Consider the following 27,599-nt stretch of genomic DNA (forward strand, 5'->3'; position numbering starts at 1 on the left):
GGATGTAAATCCAATCATGACCAAGGTTTTTTAGAAATTGCCATGCCTCTTCTACTCTTACCTCTTTCGTTCGTTCACCTGATGCATATTAAAATAATTGATAAGAGGTGGCAGGACCACAAAAATCACATACAGTAGAAGCAGCTTACATTGTATTAGGCTACTAAATTGTGGGACTTATTTGTTATAGCAACTTGTATAATCTTTAGTAATAACGTATCAAATCAGTTCTAAGATAGCTCATTATTATAAAAACTGACAGCTAGGTGTGGTGGCACAACTTGTAATCCCAGCATTTGGGAGGCTGAGTCAGGAGGATCACAGTTCACGAACAGCCTCAGCTACTTAGTGAGGCCCTTTGCAACTCAATGAAACCCCGTATTAAAATAAAGAATAAAAAATAGGGCTGGGGGTATAGCTTGGAGGTAGAAGGCCTCTGGGTTCTATCCCCGGTACTGCAAAAACAAACCTGTGACAAATTATTGTAGTATATCCTTAGATATACTATCATTTGGAAATAAAACTTATTATTCTGTTGCTAAGGTTTTTTATAGCCATCATCAGGAGTACAGAGGCAAGAATTATTATTCCAATTTTAGACATAAAAACTGAGATTCACATTAGTCATTTGACCCTCCCAAACTCATTAAGATATTGACATCTTTGTAATACTATTCTCTTGTCCTGTTTTGCTACCTTTGTCATATCTATTATTATTATTATTATAAATATTTGTCTACCTAAATTTTATTGAATTGCTTATTTTCTGCCCTCTACTGCTAGGTGATTGTGTCCATGAGACCTTATCCACTGCTGTATCCTCATCTACTAAGGTTTTCCTGGTCTACTAGGATTAAGGAAATAGCTATGCAATTTTAAAAAGGCAATAATCAGTGAATAGAAAATCTCTTCTCTAATCAGGCATTTTGTAGTACAAAGTAAACATTGGCTTTATGCATTTGGAAAAGGGAAGGGAGGAAGGAAAGATAGAAGGAAGGTTGGGTTTTGTGTGTGTGTGTGTGTGTAAATAAGAAAGTACAGGGTGATAGTATTAGTATAGAGAAGGACTAATAATTTTTATCTTAACTACATTTTCAAACAGCTGATTGCTGTTTGAGAAAGACACACTAGCCTGAAAAAAAAAACACATTGGCAGACAATAAGAAACTTAATCATTTCTAGCTTGAGATGTTAAAAAAGGTCACCTAATAGATCAGAGAGGAGAAGGCAAGGAAAATTAACATAGAATTGACAACTGCTCCTAGGGTCATTACTCTGCAGTGATGAATATCATGTGCTAAGAAAATAAGTATGACTGAAAAGTTTTAAGCCCACAGAAAATTCAAAATATAGCACATTGAACACACATACTTTCTTTACCTAATTCATGGTCAATATTTTGCTACATTTATTTTTCTCTATCTAGAAGTCTAATGTTTTAAATGAAATATTTAAATTGCAGATGCTGTCACATTTCATTCTAAGTACTCCAGCAAGCATCTACTACAGTGAATAAGAATGTGCTCCTGTGAAGCAACAATACCATTATCATTTCTAAGAAAATTAATAGTAATTCAGAAGTCTTACCTAATATTTAGTCCACAGTAAAATTTATCCAATCTCCCCGATGATCAAAAATTTTTGCTTTAATCTAGTATCCAATTAAGGTCTATATATTATATCTGATTTTTTAGTCTTTTAAGTCTTTTGTGAGTCAAGGTAGTGGTTCTCAAAGGTGATCCTGGCCCAGAAGCGTCAAGAGCACTAGGAAACTTGTCAGAGATGTAAATGCTGGAGTCATGAGATGAAGACCTCTTGGAGCAGAAGCAGCTATCAATGTTGTAACAAGCTCTCCTTGTAGATCTGATGAAACCCAAGAACCATCTACCAAGAGCACACCTCCCAGCTTTTCTGTTTTTCATATCATTTAAAAAAAAATCTCAGATAATTTTGTTGTAGGATATTCCACATACTAGACCTTTTCTGGTTGCTGCCCTCCAGGTTTAATATCTCAGCAAGCCTAGCATCATCCTATAGCTTCATATTCAGAGCCACATAATATTTCATCATACCTTTCTTAGGTATTAAGGTTGATTGTTTGGCTACCTTCATTACTACCAGATGGATCTACTCTGTAGGTATATGTTCTACTTTAATAATTTACCTAAGAAGCGACACTAACATTTCTTGAATATTTTTTCACCAATAAATTCCCCACCCACAGTTCTAACATCCATTCATAATGATTGCTTGAATTACTCCTTGGAATGTGGTGGTTTTTCTAATTTTGTCATTCCTTCTATATTAATTATCTGTCACTCTTTAAATAAGAGCTTTCCCTTTGCCTTTGAATTTATTTGTGTGTTTAAGGATCATTATGGATTCATGGTTTTTTTTTAAATTCACTGTGTCAAATAATTACTATCATTATTCTTTTTGATATTCAAATCATGCCCAATTTGCCCAGAGAGTGCCTCTTCATACCACCTTCTGCCTCTTCCACTATCTGGTACAAGATGTTCTAGGCTTACTATGCTCATTTCCTGCACCACGCCCTGAATCAGTTATTTCTTCTCTGGTTATTTTTTGTAGAAAATGTCTTTTAGAAACTAGCATCTGGATGCTCGGAGCCCTACATACATGTATGTGCACACATACATTCTTACATGTATACTTCAAAATCATAATTTCTTATAGATAGTGCCAATGTCTGCTCTTCTTCCTTCCATTTTTTTTACGGCTTCTATGATACAGTTGACAGATTGTGTGACTTAAAGCAACATAACTTAGTGTCTTACTGTCATAGTCAGAATCTGCCTTGGGTCTTCACTGAATGAAAATCAAGATGTTAGAAGGGTTGTATTTCAGCCAGGCATGGTGGCACATGCTGGTGATCCCAGTATTCAGGAGGCTGAGACCTGAGGATCATGGTTTGTGGACAGCCTCAGCTACTAGTGAGGCCCTTTGCAACTCAGTGAGACCCTGTTTCAAAATAAAGAATAAAAAATAGGGCTGGTGGTGCAGCTTGGAGATAGAATGGCCCTGGGTTACATCCTCAGTACCACAAAAAAAAAGAAAAAGAAAAGAAGGAGGAGGAAGAGGAGAAGGAAGAAGGACAAGGAGAAGGAGGAAGAGAAGGAGGAGAAGAAAGAAGAGGAGAGGAGGAAGAGGAGGAGGAAGGAGGAAGAGAAGGAAGAAGAAAAGGAGAAGAAGAAAGAAGAAGAAGAGGAGGAGGAGGAGGAGGAGGAGGAGGAGGAGAAGGAGGAGGAAGAGTTATGCTTCTGGAGGCCCAAAGGACAATCAGTTTTCTTTCCTTTTTTTATTTTCAGATCTGCAAATTTATTGAAATTGGTGCGTTACTATTATGCATCTTTTTTAAAATTTATTTTATTTTATTTTATTTTTTATTGGTGCAATGAATTCATACATCATGATAGTATAAAGAAAATACTTTTGTAGACATACATGCACACATCGCCCAGTTAGCCCCTATCCGATCCCCACCCTGTTCCCTCCCCATCTGTCCTTCCCATGCTTGGCTTAGTGGTTGACATCTAGTTTTATAGCAATTTATCCAATATTAACGATGATAACCTCACAAAACAGTTTCATTTGTCTGATACCAAGCTTTTGATGACTAAAAGATAACAGTTCAATATTTCTTTTTGCTTTCTTTCTTATCATAGAATATTTTTTTCTTTTTTTTTTAGGTGAAGCTATCATACATTTATTTATTTATTTTTGAGAAAAAATTTATCCTGATATGGAATATGGACTCTAGATACCCCAAACAATCTCGAAGAACAACAAAGCTAGAAGATGTATATTTTCTGATTTCAAACCATATAAAGCTACAATAATTGAAACAGTATAGTACTGTTCTAGAGGCAGATATATAAACCATTGGAGTTAAATAAAAGCCTAGAGATAAATTCTTCCATATATTGTCAAGTTATTTTTGACAAGGATTCCACGAACATTTGATGGAGGAAATAATAATCATTTAACTAAATATTGTTGAAAAATAATAATTACATGAAAAAGAATAAAATTGGACTCTTACCTAACACCATATACAAATATTAACTCAAAATAGATAACAGACCTAAGTATAAATCTTAATACTATAAACTTTTAGAAGAAAATCTGGGTCATTAAACCTCACAACATTGAAATTGGCAGTGATTTCTTGGATATGATTTCAATGGCACAGGCAAGAAAAGCGTAAAAAAAACTCCCTAAAAAATAAAAAAAATATTGTATATCCAAAGACAATGTATACAGAGTTAAAAGTTACTGATAGAATGGGATAAAATATTTACAAATGCTATATCTGAAGTTATATTAATATTCCAACTAGAAATCCTAAAAATTAGCAATAATAAAAGCAAACAATACAATTTAGAGATAGGTAAAAGACTAACATAAATAATGAATCTCCACAGATAACCAATCTTAGTTGTCTGTTGGATGGAAAATCTTGTTTCTCTGGTTCTGTTACCTAATTTTTCTTTGTAATCTCTTTGAGTATTTTCTCTAGTGCTGGTTTTGAAGACATAAATTCCTTCAGTTTCTGTTTGTCGTGGAAGCTTCTTATTTCCCCATCTAATTTGATAGAAAGTTTTGCTGGGTAGGAAATTTTTGGCTGGAAGTTGTTTTCTTTCAGAGTTTGGAATATGTTACTCCAAGCCCTTCTGGCTCTCATGACTTGGTTTGGGAAGTCTGGAGTGATTCTAATTGGCTTGCCTCTGAATGTCACTTGGCCCTTTGTTTTTGTTGCCTTTAAGATTCTCTGCTTGTCTTCCACAGTGGTCATTTTGACAATTATGTGGCGTGGGGATCCTCTTCTCTGATCCTCTCTAACGGGAGTTCTATAAGTTTCCTGGACCTGTGTATCGACCTCTTGCTCTATGTTTGGAAAATTTTCTGCTATTATTTTCTTGAAAAGATTGTTAATCCCTTTGGTTTCACCTTCTTTTCTCTCCTCTATTCCAATTATTCTTAGGTTAGCTCTCTTAAAATGGGCCCATATTTCTTCAATGTCAGATTCCTGCTGTCGGATCTCGAGTCTATGGTATCTCAGTTCCCACTACTCCTTTACTGGGTTGTATGGCAGAGTCTCAGACCCTGGGAGTCAATCGAGGCTGCTTTAGACCATGGGGGGGTGCCAGGTTGGGCGTTCTCCTATGGTGTAATATCTCTGCACCACCACTCCCCCACTGGGTCAAGTCCCTGGGAGTGCAGTACTGGGATTTCTCCTCTAGGGGCCCCAATTTGACTCACTGTTGAGTGCGCAGATGGAGCTGTAGTGGACTCGGTGAATTCGCTGCTGCTGCCGCCGGTAGCAATATGGAGTCACTGCTGCGCCCTCAGCCGTGAGGCTGGCGTATTTCTTTTCTGTTTTTGAACTCCACCCTGAGTCCCTGCAGGGTGCGCTGAGCCCAGCCCCTGGGAGCTTTAGATGCTCCCTGCGCGGAGAAATCTGCCGAATCCCGCCCAGCTGTCCCGCAGCAGCTCACCTCGGCTTGCTGCCCGCCACTCCTCTCTGGATCTTGGTGGGCTGTTGAGTGAGTTGGTCTGGTGCCATCCGGTGAACTTGCCGCTGCAGCCAGCAGTAAGGCGCTGCTGCCGCGTTCTCGGGCGTGAGGCCGGCGGATTTCCTCTCTGGTTTCTGAGCTCCGTTATGAGTTCCCTTCCTCTCTGGAGCCTGGTGCTGCAAGGTAAAATGGCGCCCGCCACTTCATGCCGCAGCTCCGGCTGCAGCACTGTGGTCTGGTTTCTGGTGTCTCGTTTTTCCAGCCCTCTTTTTCTCTGTCCCTTAAAATTACATTTTTTGTTTCTCTGCTGATGGTGTTTTCTGGCTATGAAAGGTGCTGAGTTTGTGGTAATAGAGACTGGTTGTTAGCGGGGCTCGTAAACCCCGTTTTGCTCCGTCGCCATCTTCCCGGAAGTCTTTTCTTTCCTTTTCTGGCTTCTAGTAGTTAAATACATTCCTTGGCTCCTAGCCCTTCCCCCACCTTCAAGGCCACTGATGTGACATCTCTCTGACCATTCTTTCAGGGCCACATCTCCAACTCTGGCTATCACCTTTAAAGCAGCTCCCTGCTTATGGACTCATTGTGATTACATTAAGCTCACTCAGACAGCCCCGGGCAACACCCCCACCTAAATGCCTGTACCCTAATACATCTGCAGAGTCCCATTTGCCATGTGAGGTAATACAGTCTCAGGTTCCAGGGACTAGAGTGTGCACATTATGAGGGCAATTATTCTGCCACCCACATCTTCCTTCATCCTTTGTTTTATTTCTCTTCTCTCATAGTGAAAACTCTTTCAAGAATTTCATTATATTTATACTGTTTCTCTATCCTGAAATCTACACAAATACTTTGAGAATGGTAATAGTCACTATATTAAAGACAGTAGGCCTCCTTCTCCTACTACAATTACATGCAGAGTTTGAGAGCCTCTGCACTTCTTTCTTGCTTAGAATATATTTCAGGTGTGGGGTTGAAGTACTGTGTTCCAAAATTAATTAATTTCTTTGTATGGTTATGTTATCAACTTAATGCACAATTAGGTTCATTTCTTATGTTTGTATTTAGTTTGGGTTTTGCTTTTTTATCATTTTTATTTTTAATCTATAGAAGATATAACTATAAAAGAAATATTCGGAGAAGTCTTGATCCTATCCTGATTCCCTCTACTCTATTTTTACCCACCTACTACATGGTCATTAATATTAATCTATGGTTTATTATTGTTTATTTTTTTAAGTGGATGGGTGTACATGTGTACATATTTATCTTACTTTTACTTTTTTACACGTTTACTTCTTTCTTCCCCCAAAATTGTTTGTATACTTTTTTTTACTCCTTGAATTTATACCTAGCAGTATAGTTTGCATTTATATACATATGTTTATGGGTAGACTTTAATACCTAGATACATGTAAACATATTTATCTAGATACACATACAGAAAATATATCCTGGGATCCACTCTGTATCAGGTGGTCATGGAACCCTGAAAAAGAGTGATTATTAAGTGTTTCCACAACATCTGTATTATTTAAATAGTTACAAGAAACACATTTTATATTTGTGACTTAATGTAACCAAAAAGAGAAATACTTTGGGGGAAAATGTTCATGGTTCCCCTTCTGTCCATTCCTTCACTTCCCAAGACAGAGATGATTTTTCTTCTGTTTGTATCAGACTTTTTTATGCCATAGTATTAGAGCCATTTTATTGTTTTAATATTTTGTTTAGTATAATAATGGTAGAGGCATATATGCACACAGTACTTGTTGAGCCCTCCCCAGTGCCAACCCCACTCCCTCTGCCTCCCTCCCTTCCCATGCTAAGCACAGTGATTGGTTTTGATACGTTTGTATGTGTACATCTTGTTCATTGAGGTGTTTTTGTCTTCAAGTCTTCCTGCCCCTTCCCATCTCCCTCAGTTAGGTCCCCTTCTTCACTCCACTAATTTTCTCTGCTTTATCTGGGGTCCCTCTTGTGTCCCCGTTTTTCCCTAGCTTCCAGATATGAGGAAGAACATCCGACCTTTCACGTTTCCATTGCACTTATTTCCACCTGACAAGTCACCTCCCTTTCTGGCCTGTAGGTTTCTCACATTCAAAAGGGTTCCTCCTCTTCTTTGCTTCTCTCCCTTTGGACGCCAGTGATCCTGCCTGCCACATCGTTTCCCACTTACTTGTTTTGCTTAATGTTCCAATAGGGACTTATTCAGTTGGCCTATTTAATAACAGATGTCTATTGTTAAAAAGGAAAATATACCCTAACATATATCAGGGAATCAGCTGCTTCTTAGAAAAAATGTGGAAGGTCAGGTGGAAAAATAGTAATGTTTTGATTCTGTGATTGAAACGCAAAGGAAGGCAGGAGGGAATATAGTCATGGATGTAGAGGATGAACTAGGGAAAGGAAAAAGAAGAGGGGCCTATAGCTCTGTCAACTGTGTGTCAACAGAGCACTGGCAAGCTGCTGGGAAGCCAGCAGGGGGCACACTCACTAGAACAGTCTCCAGGAATGCCTCCTCCAGGCTCTAGGACATCCAGGCCCAGAGTGATAGGACAAGTTACACAGGACAGTCGTTCACAGACCAAGAGCTGGACATCAGTCTCTTGAGTCTACCTCACTCCCAGAGTTAAAGTGGTCTTCCTTGTGGTTCCAAGAGAGCCCTTCTAAAGTCCAGCAGGTGCTTCACTGCCCCGAGGAAGGGCAAAAGGCTGAGCGCTTCCAAATGTAGATACTAACATCTAAACTGGAATGTCCGTCTCTTCCCTGACATCCTTCAGTCAAGGCAGCTGTATTAGTGGAGGGGCATTGTTCAACCTCAGAGCATTGTTTAAATTTAAAATCCATAATGAAAAGTAGGCCAGCAAGAGGCACAGACTGGTGAAGTGCCATTAGCATGAAGAGGCTTGCCCTCTGCTGTGTTGTTATTGGAATGCTGAGAGATGTGAAGAGGACACAACAGAGTGGAAACAGATTCAAAGTTATGCCAGAATCTAAAAGGCAAGAAAGCAATTGCATCTTTGACAAAACTTTGAGTTTTGATTTGACAAAATAATGTCAAGATATTTACGCACACATGCTATGTACACACACACATATTCATTCACACACAAGGTACACATGGTACACACACAACATGTCTTGATTACAGAAAGACCCCAAACACACATACAGCAGTGCACACACAAACACCCCCTTGTCGATATGCAACGCATGCATACATACACACATCCCTGAAGCTATTCTTGAGTGTTACTATAAAGATGTAATTCTTGCATCTGCCAATGTACCCTACACTTTTATTTTGATAAAAAAAAAAGAATGGTAGAAGGGAAAATCTCTTCATCAGAAAATTCAGTGAAAAAAAATTTTCAAGACCTTGTCACATATTACTGGTTATTTTTGGTGGTTAAGAGAATTATTTGGAAACAAAGAAGCCTTTCACAAAGCCTCTAAAATACAAAAGATTTAATAACATTTACATCTGTGTATCAGCCATGTCTGTAATGCGAGTCATGAATAACACATAAACCAGAGCACAGAAAGAACAGAGTGCTCACACATCGTTTAAAATCCAACCCACCCCATCGTCAGTGGAATCAAATACACAGCAGGAGCAGTTCCAGTTGATACACACACAATATAGTCATTGGAAATGAAAACATATTAATTATGTTCCTAAAGGTTAGGAGATAAATGGCAGGATTCACTAAACCTGTCCAACTTCTCTGTTGAAAATCTGTATCAGAAGAACATCGTGAGCTGCCTCTTTATTTTTCCTAAATTGCAGAGAGAGAGAGAGAGAGAGAGAGAGAGAGAGAGAGAGAGAGAGAGAGAGAGAGAGAATAGAATGTGTGTGTGTATGTGTCTTGTTTTGCTGTTCATTGAAATCTGGGCTTAGACTCAGCCTTGCCTCTGTGCTGTGCTGAAAATGGAGGAAAGTTGGTTTGCAAAGATGGGTCCTTGTTATGAGTAACTTAAAAATAGAATTCATTGTTGGGCAATAATGTTTAAGTCACAGACAATACCTCCACCACTCCTGGTAGCATTTGTGGAAATTTACACTGCTGTGTGATTAGCCACATGGTACCCAAATGTAGACCCTTGTTTGCAATGTGTTTAACCAAGAAGGAAATCCTTCGTTAGTCCAATTCAGATAACTGCCTAAGCCCCAAATTTGGAATCACATGTTCCTGGATGGGTGTATTTGGCTTCTGCACATTTCCAAGGATGTCTTAAGTATTCATATGCCCGTGAGTCTCACACTCTGTGGCAGGATGGCCTTTGGAGCCATGATGGAGAAGGACAACTCGAGAGATAAACTGGACATTGGCCCATTCGTGTGGAAATTTGCACTTGATATTTATTAATACTTTTTAAGTCAGTGTTGTCTTTTTGTTGTGTTGTTGTTGTTGTTTTTTGCTTTAGGTAATAGTCATCTTGGATCAGCACTTTTTGTCTGCTAGCCTTTGTTTTGGTGTTGGCCTGTTTACTTGTTTCAGTTTCCTCTCCTCTCAGGCTCCTTGTCTCCTCTCTCTGGGCCTTCCCATATGGATGACAGACCTTGGCACACAGGTGCTGTGCACATAGTTTAAAAGGAACTCTGTAAATGTCATGGGGCCCCTTCCTCTTCCTCTTCCCCATGTATCTCGTTTCAGTGTGAAATTTCAAGCACCGTGCGGTCCTCACTACAGCAAAAGGTTAATAGTCCTCTCTTTTTTTTATGTACTATAAATGCTCAATTCCTAAGGATAGTGTTTCAGGGCAAGTTGAGTGTAATTACTAAATAATATAGTCATTCCCATTTTAAGTGAGTAATACTTCCGTAGTTCCCGATGCTTCTGCAAGTGAGGGAGTGAGTGTGTGTGTGTGTGTGTGTGTGTGTGTGTGTGTGTGTGTACAGGCAGGCATGAGGGAGGAGCCACAGCTATCCCCTAGGAGTTTGCACATTTATGCATTTGGGTTTTAGATGTTGTGCTGCATCCTGGGCCTTTTAGGCGCTGCAGATTATGTATAATAGATGACCTGCATTTACAGAGATGTGTGCTATACAGATGTAAATGTTATTATAGCTTTTATATTTTATGTTCTTGTTGAAAGATCATTTTGTCTTTGAATAATATGGTCGTTCAATTTTTTGGAGGGGAGGGGGTTATCTTTAAAAGAGAATATGAAATGGATATTGCACATCATATATTTCTTAAAAGTAATTTGGGATTTTAGGGTCTGGGATTGGGGCTGACTGATACACTGCTGTGATGAGATATAACCCCTGGAAAATAACAGCACCAGCACATGCCTGCATCTGTCTAACCTCATAATTCACTTTCACATTGGATTATGGATGTCTGCGTTCAGTGAGTCTATCTTCCCTTTAGGTATTATTTCAGCCCTTTGAGATAATAAGGAAAGTTTAATTGCGTTGTTAATTGATTTTTTGCACAACATTATTACCTTGATTGATTGCAGAGTTGATGAAAATGTTAGACACAGGCAGTGTGGAGTATCAGCCAGGCAAGGAGTGGGAGCCTTGTGGAGAATAGATAACCTTGATGTTAAGAGCTATATCCTTCAGATATGTCTTCCCTTGACATATTGATGGCCCTTGAAAAGGGAAAAGCTGATTGTATGCAGAATGCAATCATTAAACCCACTTCAGCTCACTGTTGATTAATTTGTTTTTTTCCTGAAGGATCTGGTTAGAGGGAAGGCCTCACTTGTACCAGCCGTAGCCATTTCCTATGTCCTATCCTGCACTTAACCCTCTAGGTGAAGAGAAGTAAAGAGGCTGGCCTGGCTGAGATGGGAAGATTGTCTTAAGGGGTACAGAATGTGGGCTCAGTGCTCCCAATCATCCTCACCCTCAGGAATACTCTATTTTGTCCACCTGAGTGCTTATATTTTTCCTCAAATATCAATTATTAAAAATGTCAATGTCAAGAGATCCTGTGTGGAATCTGGGGTAGATCACCTGGTGATCTACCAGACTTCCTTTGAGGGCTGAAGAAGACAAGAATTCAGGAGTTTTTACTATATAATAGGTGAAACCTGGTAAGCTTGCCCCATGATTGCAGAATTAGGTTGTTATTGGTGTGTGTGTGTGTGTGTGTGTGTGTATGTGTGTGTGTGTGTGTGTGTGCGCGCGTGCGCACGCTCATACAGGGGTATGTTAGTTAGCGTTCTCTCACTGTGTTAAAATACCTTAGAAAATCAACTTATAAGAAAGAAATTTTGGCTCACATAGAGGTTTCAGCGCATGGTCAGTTGGACCTGTTGCATTTGGACCTGTGACAAGGTTGTACATCATGGCAGCAGCGCATGTCTGCGTGAACTCTTCATCTTATGGCCATTATTCAAAAGAGAGAACCAGGAAAGGGGCAAGGGTCTCAGAAGCCCCTTCCAGGGTATCCCCCCAGAACCTATCTTCCTTCCACTAGTCCCCACATCTTTAAGGTCCTCCTCATAGTGTCACAGGCTGGGAAACAATCCTTTAACAAATGGGCCTGTTGGGAATATTTAGGATCAAAACTATAGCAAGGGGGACAAGAATAGATATCTGAAGATATTTCATTGTATTTTCAATGACTCTTCCTCCAGCCCCAATGACTCTTAGCAAAAAAAAAAAAAAAAAAAAAAAAATCTTATCAAAAGCTGTCATCATTACTGCAGAGTCTAGGACTATCTTTATGTTAGCAAACATCAGATTGATTAACCCATTTTCTTATTGATTGATGGATGGGTGGATGCACGGGACTCCTTCTGCCCTCTTTCTTTCCCCTCAACTCTGATATCCAATCCTGAACAGAAACCGAGAGAGCTAGCCCTAAAGGGAAAGGAATTGGCTTTGCCATTCATACAAAGAATCAAGGTTCATATACATGGAGTAATTCTAGACAGACTCCATCTTTTATAGAGAATACATGGTTTCTTTTTTCCCTTCACTAGTTTTGATACTTAGCACTCAAGAAATATTGTGACATATTTTGACCTCTTCTCTTTGTGCCTATCCCCAGTACACATTTAAACCCATTTCTAAGTGTGTAGCATTGTTGGAGGCCTACCAAAAGCTAATCATCCTCCTGGAGTCCTGACTCCCCTTAGGAGGGTCATGCAACCTTCATAACAGAAAAAAAGAAGAGTTCACGAATCCCCCAGCACCATGGAACACCCCATAACAGCATTCACTTTATGATATGAAGCAGTTTCTCCTGTCTGACCTACCCCCTCCATTACGAGTCTCTTCCCCTGAACTAACCACTGGTGCTTAGGGAATCTAATATCCACAGAGTCTTGGCCCTCAATTACAGTAATGGCTTATAATGAGATTTTGGCCAAGTAGCAGGTAGCAGGTTATTACTTCCTGCTCAGCGTGGGCAATGTCTATGCTGTTAATTTGTGTTGCCGAATGTGGCTCAGTACTGGGCATCAAAGTGTCAGGGCCAGATGCATTCTATTAGGTGTGAGGCCCGCATTGGCCTATGGGCAATTTTTTTTCCCAATATGGAGGCATGTTAACTCACCACAGGGCGAATCCTGACAAAGACAAGCCAGTCAAATAAAAGGGACAATATCCCAAACCAACAACGTGGTATATTCCAGTGACAGATAACCTCAAACCACCCACCCTGACCCGTGTCTCTCTGACCCAGACCATTCAACAAATAAGTAAAATACACCCCTCTCAATATTGCTAGGGAGACTGGTGACTTCATTAAGTTTTAATGAGCCTGACCCTAATTAAGAGACTTATAATATTCTCTGACTGTTTGCTTTATCTTTATCTCAGAAAAAAAATGTACAGAAAAGTTTATATTGCCCTTATTAACTTCTTCCTGCTACTAATTCTTACTAACCTACAGTTTCTTACATTGACACACATAGAAACAAAGACATATTACAAAACATGCTAGACATTGGGTAATTAAAGACTAGGAAATAATAAAAATAATTTTGGCATTTGGTAGAATTTGCTAGTACCCAAGAATTATGTTGTGCTTTTTGCAACAATAGATTTTTGGATATTTTTTTATAATGCAAACTTCTTTTAGTTAGATAATTTATCACCAGATTCCTTTTGTTTTCTTTTTGAAGGAAGTAATTTATTTATTTATTTATTTTCTTTTTAAAAATTTTTATTGGTGCATTATATTCAGACATCATATTGGGGTAAAAAACTTGTGTGGACATACATGTACACATCACTGATTTAACCCCTGCCCAATTCCCACCCCATTCCCTCCCCGTCCCTCCTTCCCTTGCTTGGCTTAGTGGTTGACTTCGATATGTTTAAGTACATTGTGTGTTTTAGAAATTTTCCTCTTCCCCCCTCTTGAAGAAAGTAATTTAAAGTGTTCTAGAATTAGGAAAGATTATAGTAATATCAGTAGAAAAGAAATTTGTTTGGAGTTTGATGAAGGTCAGATGGAGGCTGGAGCAGTGTGCCCAGGAAGGAAGCCTCTTCCCCAGTCCTTGCAGGGCTGCAATCATGATAAGCCCTGTTGTTACTGGGTCTGCCTAATTTTATTTGAGAGGTTCTTTTTTGCAACTTGAAGAATTAAAGAGAGAGCGAGAGAGAGAAAGCAACTTGTCTTTATTTTCAATCAGTCTCTTGAGAAATTCCAGCCTGTGAAATGAGACAAAACTGTGGACATCTTCCCCTCTTTTGATGTGAGCTCTCTAATAGGAACAGATATGAAACCCCAAAGTGAATTTCTGCTTGAGAGCAAAGCCAAAATTCCCATTTAGACTCTGCAGGAGACTAACCCTAACCCCTGCCACTCTGATTTGTTCATATAAGGTTCTTTCCATTTAAAGGGAGTCTTAAAGACTTTCTGGAAATTTTTTTCTGTAAGCACTTTCTTCCCTTATACTTCATAAATAATGGTTTGCAGGTTCAGTCCTAGTCTCTTTATCCAAAATATCTTTTCGATTTTTTCTCCTGTTAATGTAATCTGTGCATCACTTCAGTTAAAACTTTCATGTTTCTTTTTTGCTTTATTTTAGAGGGCAACCTTTCATTCTTGCTGATTTTTTTTTTTTTTTTTTTTTTAGTTTAGGTGCCATTTGTTTTCTGAGTGCTCTTGGAAGAAAATAAAATTCTTGCTTACCAAAACTCAACACAATACAATCCACAATTAACCAGCTATTTTAATCTCTGAATTTAAATAGGCTTAATTTTATAAGGAAAATATTTAATTTGAAGGGGATTTCTTTAGGTTGTCATAGAACAGCATTTAAAAAAAATAGTCCCCTAGCATCATCTGAAAACTTGTAGAAAATGCCATATTTTAGTCCTAACTCAGACTAGTAAATCAAAAACTCTAGGAATGGCACTGACCCAGTCTGTTTTAACAAGTTTTCTAGGTGATTCTTATGCCTGACAAGTCAGAGAACCACCATAATCCTGGGGCCAACTCATGCAGTTCTTTTACCTGTAATGTCCAGAGATATATGATAAATGCTGGGGTTTAAGAAGAAGTATCAGGAGATCTTTTAATTTATAACACATACACACACACACACACACACACACACACACACACACACACACATTCATTAGCTACCCACTATGCCTAGGCTTTAATATCTGTAGGCAAATAGCTGTTATCTCCTTTCTTTTGGAGTTCATATAAACAGAAGACCCTAGTACCCCGAGAAACGTTCAGTCTATGGTCTTCCCCCACAGGTAAATATCCTATCTGAATGACCCTCATTATAAATACTCAGTTGTCTTCACTATGATGTGCCTCGTAAGATGGTGAAATTGACTTTGATTTTACATAGGATGTTATGTGTGAGGGAAAACTCAAGAAGGTTTCTAGTTAACCATGAGTTAATGAGATAATTTAATTAACTGGAGCCCAGCTTTCCTCTAGTGGCTAGTCAATCACAGATGGCATGACTGCTCTATTGGGGCAGTCAAAGGGAAGAAAGCTTCTTGTGAGAGACACGTTACACTTGCTTCCCTGACCACTCCAGGGGCCTCTTGGCTGAAAGAGGGTCATCCCTGGACCCAACTCTGACTTTCTGTGCCCACAAATCCACTAACTCTTTACCCCTGATTTAATGCACCCATTTATTTCATCCTCTGTAATTCTAATTTACAGAGCCATTTCCTAGAATGTCATACTTTTTTTTTAGTTAAAAACAATAATAGGTTTAAAATCTCTGGAAGCCACGAATACCTCTTAAAGGGAGCTGGTTAATTGTTGTCCAGGTATAAAAATAGTCATTTGGTTCATGTGCCAGAGAATGACGGGGATGAAATGACGATCAAACAGCAGCTGGAAGTAGTATTACTCTTTTACTTGAATGGCTTCTGTCTCTCTTTTCTAATAAATCTTCACCAGAGTGAAGACAATGGCTGAGTGGGTCTTAGGCAAAGAGGGACTTTAAAGGGAGGTCGTTGTGATTTGTGTTGTTGTTTTATTGTGTTATTATTATTTTACTAAGAAGTGATAGCAGTGTCATTGCGTACAGCATTTTTCATTTTGAAATTCTATAGTAAAAATGATCTTGTTTTCCTAAGAAATGAAGGTAAACCTTCGTTTGTTTGTTAGTTTGCCTACTTCTTTACATTTATGCAGGTTATATGCAAAAATCCCCAGCCCTTGAGCCTGGAAGATAAATTAAAGCAATCAATAGGACAGAACATCAGTCCCTGAAATTGAAGCAAAAGAAATCCAAAACTGTGCGTGACGGAGGTGTCTTGAAGCCTCGTTTCTAGAAAGCCCTCACCCCACATTGAGTAAACATGACATATTGATCATTACAGAACCTATAATTGGTGACCAAAAGCAGAGGGTGGCTTTAATGGCCCTCTCTGAATAGTTGCCGACTTTAATTTATTTATTTTAAAGAAAGCAGCTGTTTTTTTCCCTAAATTTATGCTGCCCTCTAGTGGTGATATGTCTGACTTCAGATGAAGTGGAAAAGATGAATGCAGAGATAAAGGTGAGGCTAGTGAAGGGGTATAACTCCTTCCTTCCTCCCTCCCTCCCTCCCTCCCTTCCTTCTTTCTTTCCTTCTTCCTTCCTTCCTTCCTTCCTTCCTTCCTTCCTTTCTTTCTTTCTCTCCCTTTCTTCCTTTCTTCCTCCCTCTCTTTTTCTTTTTTCTCTATCCTGTTTATCTGAAAGATTTCTCCACTTTCTCAGGCAAAAATTGAAATGGAAACGTAAAGTCATCCCTCTTGACCACTGTCCATTTTGAATGACAGCCTGGTTTGTGGAACATCCATCACTGAGCTGTGCTGAACGGTACTTCAAGAATCTTAACTGATTTGCATCCCATCTCAGCATGCACTTTGGAATCCAGCCCATCTCAAATCCATTAAGCCCCGCTTAGAATACAGACATGGGGGAGAGGGAAGCATGCTCACTCCAAACCAGCTTTGCAGTTCACATTTCTCTCTACGAATAATAGGTAAGAATGAGCCTAAATCATGTTGTTGGTGATCTTTGAGGTTTACAGGAAGCCTCTGGTTACTATGAACAGAACTTAGTAAATAAATAATACATTTGAAAAATAAGCAATAAAAGCAAAACTTCCATCCTATCCTAAAGGGAGCATCCTATAATAGTGATTTAAGATATTTATATAATATTGATATAGGGATATTTCTAGACTAGAAGGTATGGCTACATGCTGTTATTAAGGAAGCCTCTTGGAACCTCATTTTCCTGCTTTGTAAATGAAGGAATTTACTTAAAATAAGGAGCTTCAAATTCTGTCACAGATCAAGAATTCTCCAATACAGAAAAAGAAACACTTTTAGAGGAAAATTTGGCATTCTGTGCATAAGCTTTTTAAGACATAAAGCACATAATAAAGTATCCTTACAGCACAGTACAAGTAAATCATTGTTTAGGGATGTCAACAGTAAAGACTATTTCTGGTTTTGTTTTTATCTGGGACCAAAAATGTAACCTGAGAATAAAAAACAAAACTCGGATTGCTAAGACTTAGCAATTTATTTGTGAGGGGAAAGGAGGTTTTTGAAGCAAGGAAATATTTACAGCAGAGTTTGATCTCTTATATTTATGTGTTCCTTTTTGATTGAAATATAACACGCATAGAGATAAGAGCTTATCACACCAATGACATCAAAACAGGGTCCAGTGGCCCCTTCCTGGATCTCAGGCTCTCGTTAGTTCCTGTTTCCCTCTCATGACCCCCAATACAAAAACGAAGAAAAGAGAAATAAACACCATTGACATCTAAGCATCAGCATGTCAACGCTGCCCTCTCCAGGACTCACACTACGGAAAGATCTGTTGCCAGAACACTTTTAATCTGCTGCCTGATATTTTCTAGTTGTGGAGAGGACTTTGCAGGGTCCAAGGTCTGGGTGAGGCTCAAGGGTCCAGAGGCTCAAGGTGGGAGAGCGAAACTTGCTATTGGACATCCAAGCAGTGGCACAAGAATTCCTTGGACTTGGGCCTGCATTTTCATTCTTTTTTTTTTATAGTGTATTTTAAAACATTTTCTTTTAAATTTTTTTTATTGGTGCACTGTATTCATACATCATAATGGGATAAAAAATACTTTTGTACACATATATGCACACATCGCCCAGTTAGCCCCTACCCGATCCCCACCCCGTTCCCTCCCCATCCCTCCATCCCATGCTTGGCTTAGTGGTTGACATCTAGTATTATAGCAATTTATCCAAAATTAACAATGATAATCTCACAGAACAGTTTCATTTGTCTGATACCAAAATTTTGATGACTTAAAGACAACATTTCATATTTCTTTTTGCTTTCTTTCTTACCAGAGAATTTTTTTTCTTTTTCTTTTTTTTTAGGTGAAACTATCATACATTTATTTACTTATTTTTCAGAAAAAATCTATCCTAATGTGGAATATGGACTCTAGATACCCAAAACAATCTCAAAAAAGAACAAAGCTAGAAGATGTATATTTTCTGATTTCAAACCATATAAAGCTACAATAATTGAAACAGTGTAGTACTGTTCTAAAGGCAGATATATAAACGATTGGAGTTAAATAAAAGCCTAGAGATAAATTCTTCCATATATTGTCAAGTTATTTTTGACAAGGATTCCACGAACATTTGGTGGAGGAAATAATAATCATTTAAGTAAATATTGTTGAAAAATAATAATTACATGAAAAAGAATAAAATTGGACTCTTACCTAACACCATATACAAATATTAACTCAAAATAGATAAAAGACCTAAGTATAAATCTTAATACTATAAACTTTTAGAAGAAAATCTGGGTCATTAAACCTCACAACATTGAAATTGGCAGTGATTTCTTGGATATGATTTCAATGGCACAGGCAAGAAAAGCGTAAAAAAAACTCCCTAAAAAATAAAAAAATATTGTATATCCAAAGACAATGTATACAGAGTTAAAAGTTACTGATAGAATGGGATAAAATATTTCCAAATGCTATATCTGAAGTTATATTAATATTCCAACTAGAAATCCTAAAAATTAGCAACAATAAAAGCAAACAATACAATTTAGAGATAGGTAAAAGACTAACATAAATAATGAATCTCCACAGATAACCAATCTTAGTTGTCTGTTGGATGGAAAATCTTGTTTCTCTGGTTCTGGTGTGTGTTACCTAATTCTTCTTTGTAATCTCTTTGAGTATTTTCTCTAGCGCTGGTTTTGAAGACATAAATTCCTTCAGTTTCTGTTTGTTGTGGAAATTTCTTATTTCCCCATCTAATTTGATAGAAAGTTTTGCTGGGTAGGAAATTTTTGGCTGGAAGTTATTTTCTTTCAGAGTTTGGAATATGTTACTCCAAGCCCTTCTGGCTCTCATGACTTGGTTTTTTTCATTCTTGAGGAGAAACTTGCTCTGCAGTGTTTTTTCTCCTCTTCTTCCTTTCCCATCTCCTTTTCTTCTTCTGAAATGACAAGCCTTATTTCAGTTGCCCCAAGAACATGTTTTCCACATGTCAACTTGTCTGTCCACTCTCGTCACCCATTATCCGGCTTGCAGGCCTCTCAGAGGGAGTGTTCCGGCTCTGTCTACCCATCACCTGCAAGACAGGGTTTGCCAAGATCTTTCCCCTGCTGCCTCTTCCTTACAAACACACGGGGTAGGGGTGAGCCCTAGCATTGATCCTGGCAGAATATATAATCTCTTTCTCTTAATCTCTTTCTCTGCATGGTTCCATCTCCCATCAGGCCCCAGAGGAAATGTTTCAGTATTTCAGTCCAGTGCCCTCTTCTCAATAGGATGCTCTGTGTTCTTTTTATCAGTTTCCTTCCAGGATATGTTTGAATCTGAATCCTTCAATGGGTGGCCTATACTGTAGGGTTTCATTCAGGAAGCAATTTTTGTGCATGATGCCTGCAAAAAGCAACATATCATAACCGCATAAGTTCAATCCTATCATGCACCCAGACCATTCACCTTTGTGCTAAGAAATGAATAAAAACTACCCTTTAATTTATGATACACATAACTGGTAGAAGTAATCAACCTGAAGGAAAGCCGACAGCAACTAAACCTTGAATATAATACAATTTATTATGGACTAAAAACACTGGTTCACAATTTATGTCTCAGTATACTGAAACTCACAGAAATTCATGGGGAGGAATTAGCCTTGGTAGAAATAATGAAAACAAAATGAAGTGGAAGTGAACTAACACTACACACAATAAAATGTGTTGACTACACTTGAATGTGAGACGCAAGCCTCCCCATTGCACTTTTATTGGAGGAAACAGGAATCTGAAAACCTAAATGACTGGAAAAGAAATTCAGAAGATGTCCACGGTAAAAGTTATATTTGATGAAAGCTGATCGAGGGATTTAATTTTAATGTAAAAATTACACAAAAGAGACTGGTTCCCACTGAAAATAGGAATGCAACGTTAAAAAAAAATGGTTTAACTTTGCATTTAAAAATTAAGGAGTTAAATTGCCTAAGTGGAGTTTGCTGTGAATAATTAATGCTTTCTTCAAAGAAAATTACCAGTCTAGTTTACATGTTTATATTTATAAGCCTGAAGTCAAAGCATCACAAGGTTAAAATGGTGGAATTTAAATGCCCACCAGTGCAGCATGACAGTGGGGCAGGAAAACCCCAGGAGCCTCTCATGGGTTGCTTTAGAGAACAATGGAGAAGCAGGAAGAATGATTGAAGGTGTTCACTGCAGTACTCGGCATGGATGGTGGGCAGTGCATCCCCACTCGTGGCAATGATAGCTGGAGACCCAAGACATTTGGAGAGTTACCAAACATTGTAGCAGCCCTTCCAGCCCAAGATGCAGATGATCAACCTAGATGCTCACCTGGAGTTACATTTGGCCAGTTTGGGAAGGAAGTCTGACTTTGGCTCTGTGTTCTCTCTCATCCCCTGGGTGAGATGGACAGCACGATTTACCTCCAACGTGAGTCTTCTCCACAGGCCACACAGAGAAAAGACAAATAGGCCCTCCTCATAGGAAGGACTCTATCCTCCTATAAAACTCCCAGGGAATTCCTTCCCTTAAAACCTGGTGAGGTTGCTCTTCTTTTCATTTTGCCTTAGTATCTAAGTAGCTTACATAGAAGGAGGATCTTCTTGTGCTAGGAGACTGTCATGATGTAGGCTCGGCTGCATCCGCTGCCAGCTGATAACACATCACATGGCTGCCCTCGGGGTATTGCTCCAGTCCCTTCTCCAGATCATAAATGTGGGTGTTTATTTCTTCCAGGTCCCAATTTACTCACAGCCTGCACAAGACAAAGATCCAGGCATGTGCTTTCTGGGCAATGTCCCTTCTCAGCATGTGATGCTTGCAGTGCTCAGGGCTGTCCCTTCAGCCAGACACCGTGGTTGCCTTGTTTTCATGGGAGAAAAGTATTTAGTATGCAAACACCACCAGTATTTAGGAGGCCAGGCCGTTACCTGGTTACTCTAGCCCCTTCTTCGATAAGGCAAATATTCAATCTCTCTATATTTTTAAAACATATCAAAGGTCTGAAGTCATACCATAGGCTTAAAGTATGAGTGTATAAAGTGGAAATTTTCACATTTGTAGATTCTCTTAAAACACACACACACACACACACACACACACACACACACACACACACACCAGTGTAGCAAGCACTGTTTTAGGCACTGTGTGTATGAGTTGGGGGAGAAGGAAGCATATCATAGAGGTGACACATTTATGGATATGCATAGTGCCCCATGGAAATATTGTTCTAGAGCCTCCCCTGAAGGACCAGGAAGTACCCCACTGATGCCCTTGTCTTCTCTGTCACTGAGCCCATCTGCCTCTTCACAACAGTAGCATCGCTTTCCTCAAAGGCCATGAGCAACCTAGTTCCTTTCTATTATTCATATCAGCAAGCTCTATGGGGAGTCTTCTGTCCACCCATCTCATACCTTCATCTTATGGTAGGATCTCAGTGGTCACAATCAGATTGAGTTTGTCATTATATAGCTACACTTAGAAATATACATGATACTAGCATTTAAACTCATTATCAAAATGTAAAGTAATGATAAAGTTGATAATTTCTCTATTTTGCAAATATAAATTTATCTGTCCAGCTTGCGCTCAGTCATCACTCTGTGTTATACGGGTCTGTGCATGTTCTACTCCTGCCCCCCCTCCCATTCTGATATGTGAACAGCAGGCTACCTGCTCTGCCAACTAGGCTTCCACTCCACCACCACGGTGCTGTGAGATGGGCTGCTATGAGAGCTGGTGGGAAGTGAGGCAGTCAGAGGTGAGCACTTCACCTCTGACTTTTGCCAAAAGGTTAGTGCAAGCCCCTTCCTTGGGGATTTTGGAGTCTCCCAGAGCTCCCTCCATGATCAGGACATGGGTATGCACTAGCTAGGTTTCAAGAACTGACTTAATCCAAATTAAATTATGGATCAGAGCCAGGCATGGTGGCGCACACTTGTAAATCCCAGCATTTGGGAGGGTGAGACAGGAGGACTGAGATTCACAGACAGCCTCAGCTACTTAGTGAGGCCCTTTGCAACTCACTGAGATCCTGTTTCAAAATAAAGGATACAAAATAGGGCAGGGGGTGAGGTTCGGAGGAAGAATGCCCCTGGGTTCCATTCCCTATACTGAAGAAAAAAAAAAAATTGTGAGTCAAATCATCTTTAGATTTGCCTCCTCCATCTAGTAGTATTAGACCCGATGTCCTTATCTTCATGTTGGAAACGTTTAAAAATACTAAACCATCTATTTCAGGAATAAAGTGAACCTTCACAATTATCTTTGTGCCCATTTTATAAATGGAAAAACTAGCCCAGTGAGTATAAGAGGTATACCAGGCCACAGAACCATGAAGGGCAGGGCTAAAGTTAAATAAAGATCTTCCCACCTCACCTTACCAATAAAAAGTGGTGATGCAGGTGAAAATGTGAGCCCATCTAGGAGATCAGGGCATCCTGGTAGCTGTGCTGAATTCAACGCAGGGGTGTACAAGAGCTCTCTTCCCTGGAAACTCAGGGTTTCCCCCCAGCCAAGCCTCTGAAATTATTACACAGCCTTGCATCCAAGAAAAGGGGCTGATTCCCACCCCCTTAGACAGCCCCAGGGTCCTAACTCAACCTGCATAATTAGAACATCCGTTCCAGAGGGGGGGAAACGTTGAAAAGATAAAAGGCCTCTTTAAAACATATTCTTCCCAATACATTTTTTTCATAATTATAGCTTTAAGAGCTTATGGTGATGGGAAAGCTGGCTACTTAAGAAAAATTAGGACTCTCATTTGGCAGGAGAGGATTCCCTGGGGGATGGCACGCTGTCATTTTTCAGGGCCTCCGAAAAGAAATCCTGCACAGACATCTGCACGTTGGCCTGATGCATGGCGGGCCTGCGCCACTTATTATGGCCGAAGCCAGATATTTTAATTAAAAACACCACGTATGCCATTAAATGTGTTGTTCCCCCTCCAGTTCCAAGACGTTACAGTTTGAGGAGATACAAACAAGTGAATCCATTGCAGATGTGCACAGAAACCCTGGCCTACTGGCTCTCAAACAGTGGGTTACCAAATTCCAGCCTCAGCGCAACCTCCCCACAAAAATGCTGTTAGCAGGCATACCAGTCCCTTTGTGATTTTCTCAATGTTGGGCAGTTACCGTGGTGGAGAGGCAGAGCAACCTGTAATGCCACTTCGCTTAATTCATGAGCAGAGCCTTATTTCGCAAATAGTGTTCATGAAACGCGAAAGTCCCGTGGCGAGAGGAGACTGTTCTGGGTTGTTGCCCACCTCTTCTTAGTGACTTATTTTTGAGCCCAAAAAGATGTATATTGGGAATAATCACATCCCCCCCAGTGAGCTTAGGTAGGAAATGCAAGAGAGACAATGTTTTTTGGGTGCTATGATGCATACCTGTGATCCCAGTTACCCTGGAAGTGGAGGCAGGAGGATCACAAGTTTGAAACCAGCTTCTACAATTTAGTGAGACTCTCAGCAACCTAATGAGACCCCATTTCAAAACAAAACAAAACAAAATTTAAAAAGGGATAGGGATGTGACTCAGAGGTCACTTAGCTGGGGGTGTAGCTGTCAGTGGTAGGGCACCCTTGGGTTCAGTCCCCAGTATCCTTCCCCTATACACACACAGAGACTACACTTGTTTAATATAAGCCATTTTTAGATGCAAAAGTTTTGGCTGAATTTAACTGTCACTAGCCAGAGCAGCTTGGTCCCAAGGCAAGGACCTGCAGCTGGGTTTCATTCCATCCCCATGCCTTCCTGAATGAGCCTATGGACCGAGTGTCTTCCCTTTAAGGATTTTATTCAAGGTGACAGCTCCTCACACGTTGGCCCTCTCTGATCACCTCACATAGCCGAGATATCAGTGGGGACAAGTGTGTGACTCCTGCAAAGCCCAAATTTAGACTGACTGAGGTTATCCTTGGGCCCTGCGACTCCACTGCCCCCACAGACCAGGGCTGCCAGAAACCTTGCGGCCACAGTGAGTTTCTGAAAGATAGCTGGGGAGAAATGTTTTGCAGGAGCCAGCATGGAAGACCCCAAGTGATAGGGAGCGATGTCAGCTTGTGTTAGAGCTGCAGACAGTGTTAGAGTATCCTCGGCATAATATGGCGCTGGTATCTCTGTCAGTATCTCTGTTTTCTGTCACGGCACACAATCCTGGGCCTGTCTCTAGCCCTGACAGTGTCTTTTCAGATCGGGTTATTGCCAGCACCCAGACGAACTCGGCTCCCCACCACACAGCCCCTTTGTTTGAAGTCTGCCCTTTTGTCATTAATGCACTTGATGTCTATTTAAATCTGACACTGAGTGCGGTATCTGTTTTCCCGTCAAGAGATCATTGACAATATTAATACCTCATGTCCTTGCCTCATTTTCCAAGTGCTGACACCTAGCCGCAGTCTCCTGCATTCATCAAACAGCCCTCTCTCACCAGGATGTCTATAAACATTCTTGCTTCCAGGCCCAAAGAAACAAGGCAGGCCTTAAAAAGGACTTTTATCAATGCCAAGCAGAAAGAAGGTCTGGGAATGTGACTCAGAACACATTACAGCCCGTCTTCCAGGAGCACTGCTTCCATCTGTTGCATGGCGAGATCCAGGGTAGAAGTTCACCATGGAGAAAGGGGAAAGGAAAGAAATCGCATCCTGGGTGCACTGGAGCGTTTACAGGAGAGAGTACCCATGGTGTGTGTGTGTGTGTGTGTGTGTGTGTGTGTGTGTGTGTGTGTGCGTGTGCGCACCTTTCAAGTTTTGCTCAAGACAATGACTGTGTTTTTTATGATATTTAACACCCCTACTCATTTCTTTTTATAAAAATCCTTACTGTCCTGGTGCCATAGAAAATTAACAACCACTGGTCTCATACTTCCAGATTCTTTGAGGCTGCCTCCAGTGGGTTTCCCCATCCATCTGAGGCACTCCCACCCAGGATGCAGGAGATGTTGTTCCAAGGGCACAACCCTGAGTGCTATGTAACTCAGCACAATAAAGGAAAACAGCTCAGTTCCAACAGCTAAAAGAATAATTTAGTCCCCAAGAAGGGTCAGTGAAAACACATTTGAGCTCAGGACTTCCAGGTACCAGACCAGTACTGAAAAGCAGAAATAGGGGACTGGGGACCTCCCATAGCGAAGTGGGAGGGGGAGCCACAGTGAAGTAGGAAGTAATGATGGCCAGCCGAATGGTGTCATACTGGCTCTTCCTCTTTCAAATGCAAAGAGATCCCAGGACCCCAGCAAGCTCCAACTTTGTCCAAAGCCATCAAAACCAGGAAGCATCCTACCAATCCTTAAAGCTCTGACTCATTTAATTTTTATTGAAAAAATTAGGTTGTGTAGTAGAGAAACATCTTTTACAGTTACTAAAATATTTATTCTTTAAGTCTGCTGATATGAAGAACCTGGCTCATTTCGAGTGCTAATTTATCCCAAATTAACAAAGAGTGGTGCTTGTTGATTTCACACTATCACACAGATGGGGGAAAAATAACCATGCATATAGGTAGCTATTTTCACAAGCAGATTTTTGTGGAACATAGATTGATGTTTTATGGACATTTCCTTCCTTCCCCCACCTAGTTGTTTACACTTCAGAGATTCAAGATTCAAGTTCTAAAAACTCTGTCCAACTAAAAAAGCTTTTCTAAAGTTAGAAGAAAAGTAAAGGATGACAAAAAGCAAAATGGAAGCACAGCAGCACACACCTGAAGTCCTAGCACTCGGGAGGCTGAGGCTAGAGAATCACTTGAGCCTGTGAAGTCAAGAACAGTGGGGCAATATAGTATGACTGTCTCAAACGAAACAAAACAAAAGCAAAAACCAAATGTGTTATAAGTGTTTTCTTGGAAAAACTGCTTTTTTTCTTTAATAATTCTGTAAGGTTTTCCCAGTGACTGTAACAGGTAATTTCTTGGGTGTATTTAAATAAATAATGAGTTGATTAAAAACTCTGGCTGTATTATCGGGGTGTGTTTCATAATGTAAGTCCCCTACAATCTCCTTGAATGAGAGGTAGGTTGTATACAGAGCCCAAAATTATATAATGCAAAACTGAAGATGAAAATTGAATGTATTCTACCCTGAGAAGAGAGTTCAGAATGGCTGTAAAGGAGGACATTTAATATCAAGGGCTCTTGTTACTCTGTGGTATTTTGTCAACACCACTTCTATCCTTCAATCATCCTGCGTGTTGCTTAAAGGACATCAGAGCTATCACATTCTGGGAATATTATTCTGTATCTTCTGGTTGGGTCAGGTCCATCTTTAAACTCTTAATTTTCCATTCTTAGAAAATCTAGGAAAGGAACAGAGAGAGAAGAGAGGGCCATGCTATATTTGGGGAAGTAATGTGCCAAATTAGAAGGGCCCCTGAGGTACAGAAACCACACAAAAAACATGCTTCTCCTAGGAACTTATTGTTGGCAATGCCATTCTGAGTGTCCACTCGAGGACCAGAAGGTAGCCTTTTTCTTTTGGAGAATACTCCACTTTCCCTCACCCATCGGGCCTGGGATGGCATTGCATGCATTTTGCGCGCAGCTCCTGCATTTTCCTTCTTTATTACTTGTGCCACCTGTAATGATGTTTTGTTTTTATTTTTTCTTAATAGGTGTCCTGGGGAAGTGCCGCTATGTTTACTATGGGAAGAACTCGGAGGGCAACAGGTTCATCCGAGATGATCAGCTCTGAAGCCACATCCCATGTACCTTAGCCTAGTTTGTGAAAGTAAAAGCAAAAAAGGAAAGCAGAAATAAAGAAAAGCTAAAGAAACGACAATGGCCTACCTTGCATCTCTGTGGGGAGGCTTTGACTTCAGCTTCTGGTACCTTGTGCTGACTTTGCCAGGCCTGTCAAGATCATCCTTCTGCCCTAGACTGAGTGGTCACAGAGAGATTGACATGATTGCCCTTAAGCAGGTCTCATCCACCAGGGTGGCAGACAGCAGCGGCGAAACACCAGGGTTGACAGCATGAGCACCATGATAGATTGCTTGGTCCCCGCACTGCTCACAGGGAGCAGAGGTCACACCTGGGGCCTCCCTGGGCATGCGCAGTGGCTGCAGTCTAGTGAGAGACACTGCCTTCAGCTTGCCTACTGAG

At 40.1% G+C, this 27,599-nt stretch overlaps 1 protein-coding gene across 2 annotated transcripts in view; it reads left to right on the forward strand.

Annotated features, from left to right (window-relative positions):
- The window catches only part of LRMDA (leucine rich melanocyte differentiation associated), a gene marked incomplete at both ends in the record, with an annotated part of 1,107,765 nt that extends 1,080,576 nt beyond the window's left edge, over window positions 1-27,189 (forward strand). For both annotated transcript variants that reach the window (XM_080695153.1, XM_080695152.1), the window contains one exon: window positions 27,110-27,189. In XM_080695153.1, the coding sequence (XP_080551279.1) occupies window positions 27,110-27,189 (80 nt within the window). The remainder of the gene's footprint in view (window positions 1-27,109) is intronic.
- Window positions 27,190-27,599: the final 410 nt, after the last annotated feature.

Source organism: Muscardinus avellanarius (genome assembly GCF_963383645.1).
Source record: "Muscardinus avellanarius genome assembly, chromosome: 4".
NCBI lineage: Eukaryota > Metazoa > Chordata > Mammalia > Rodentia > Gliridae > Muscardinus > Muscardinus avellanarius.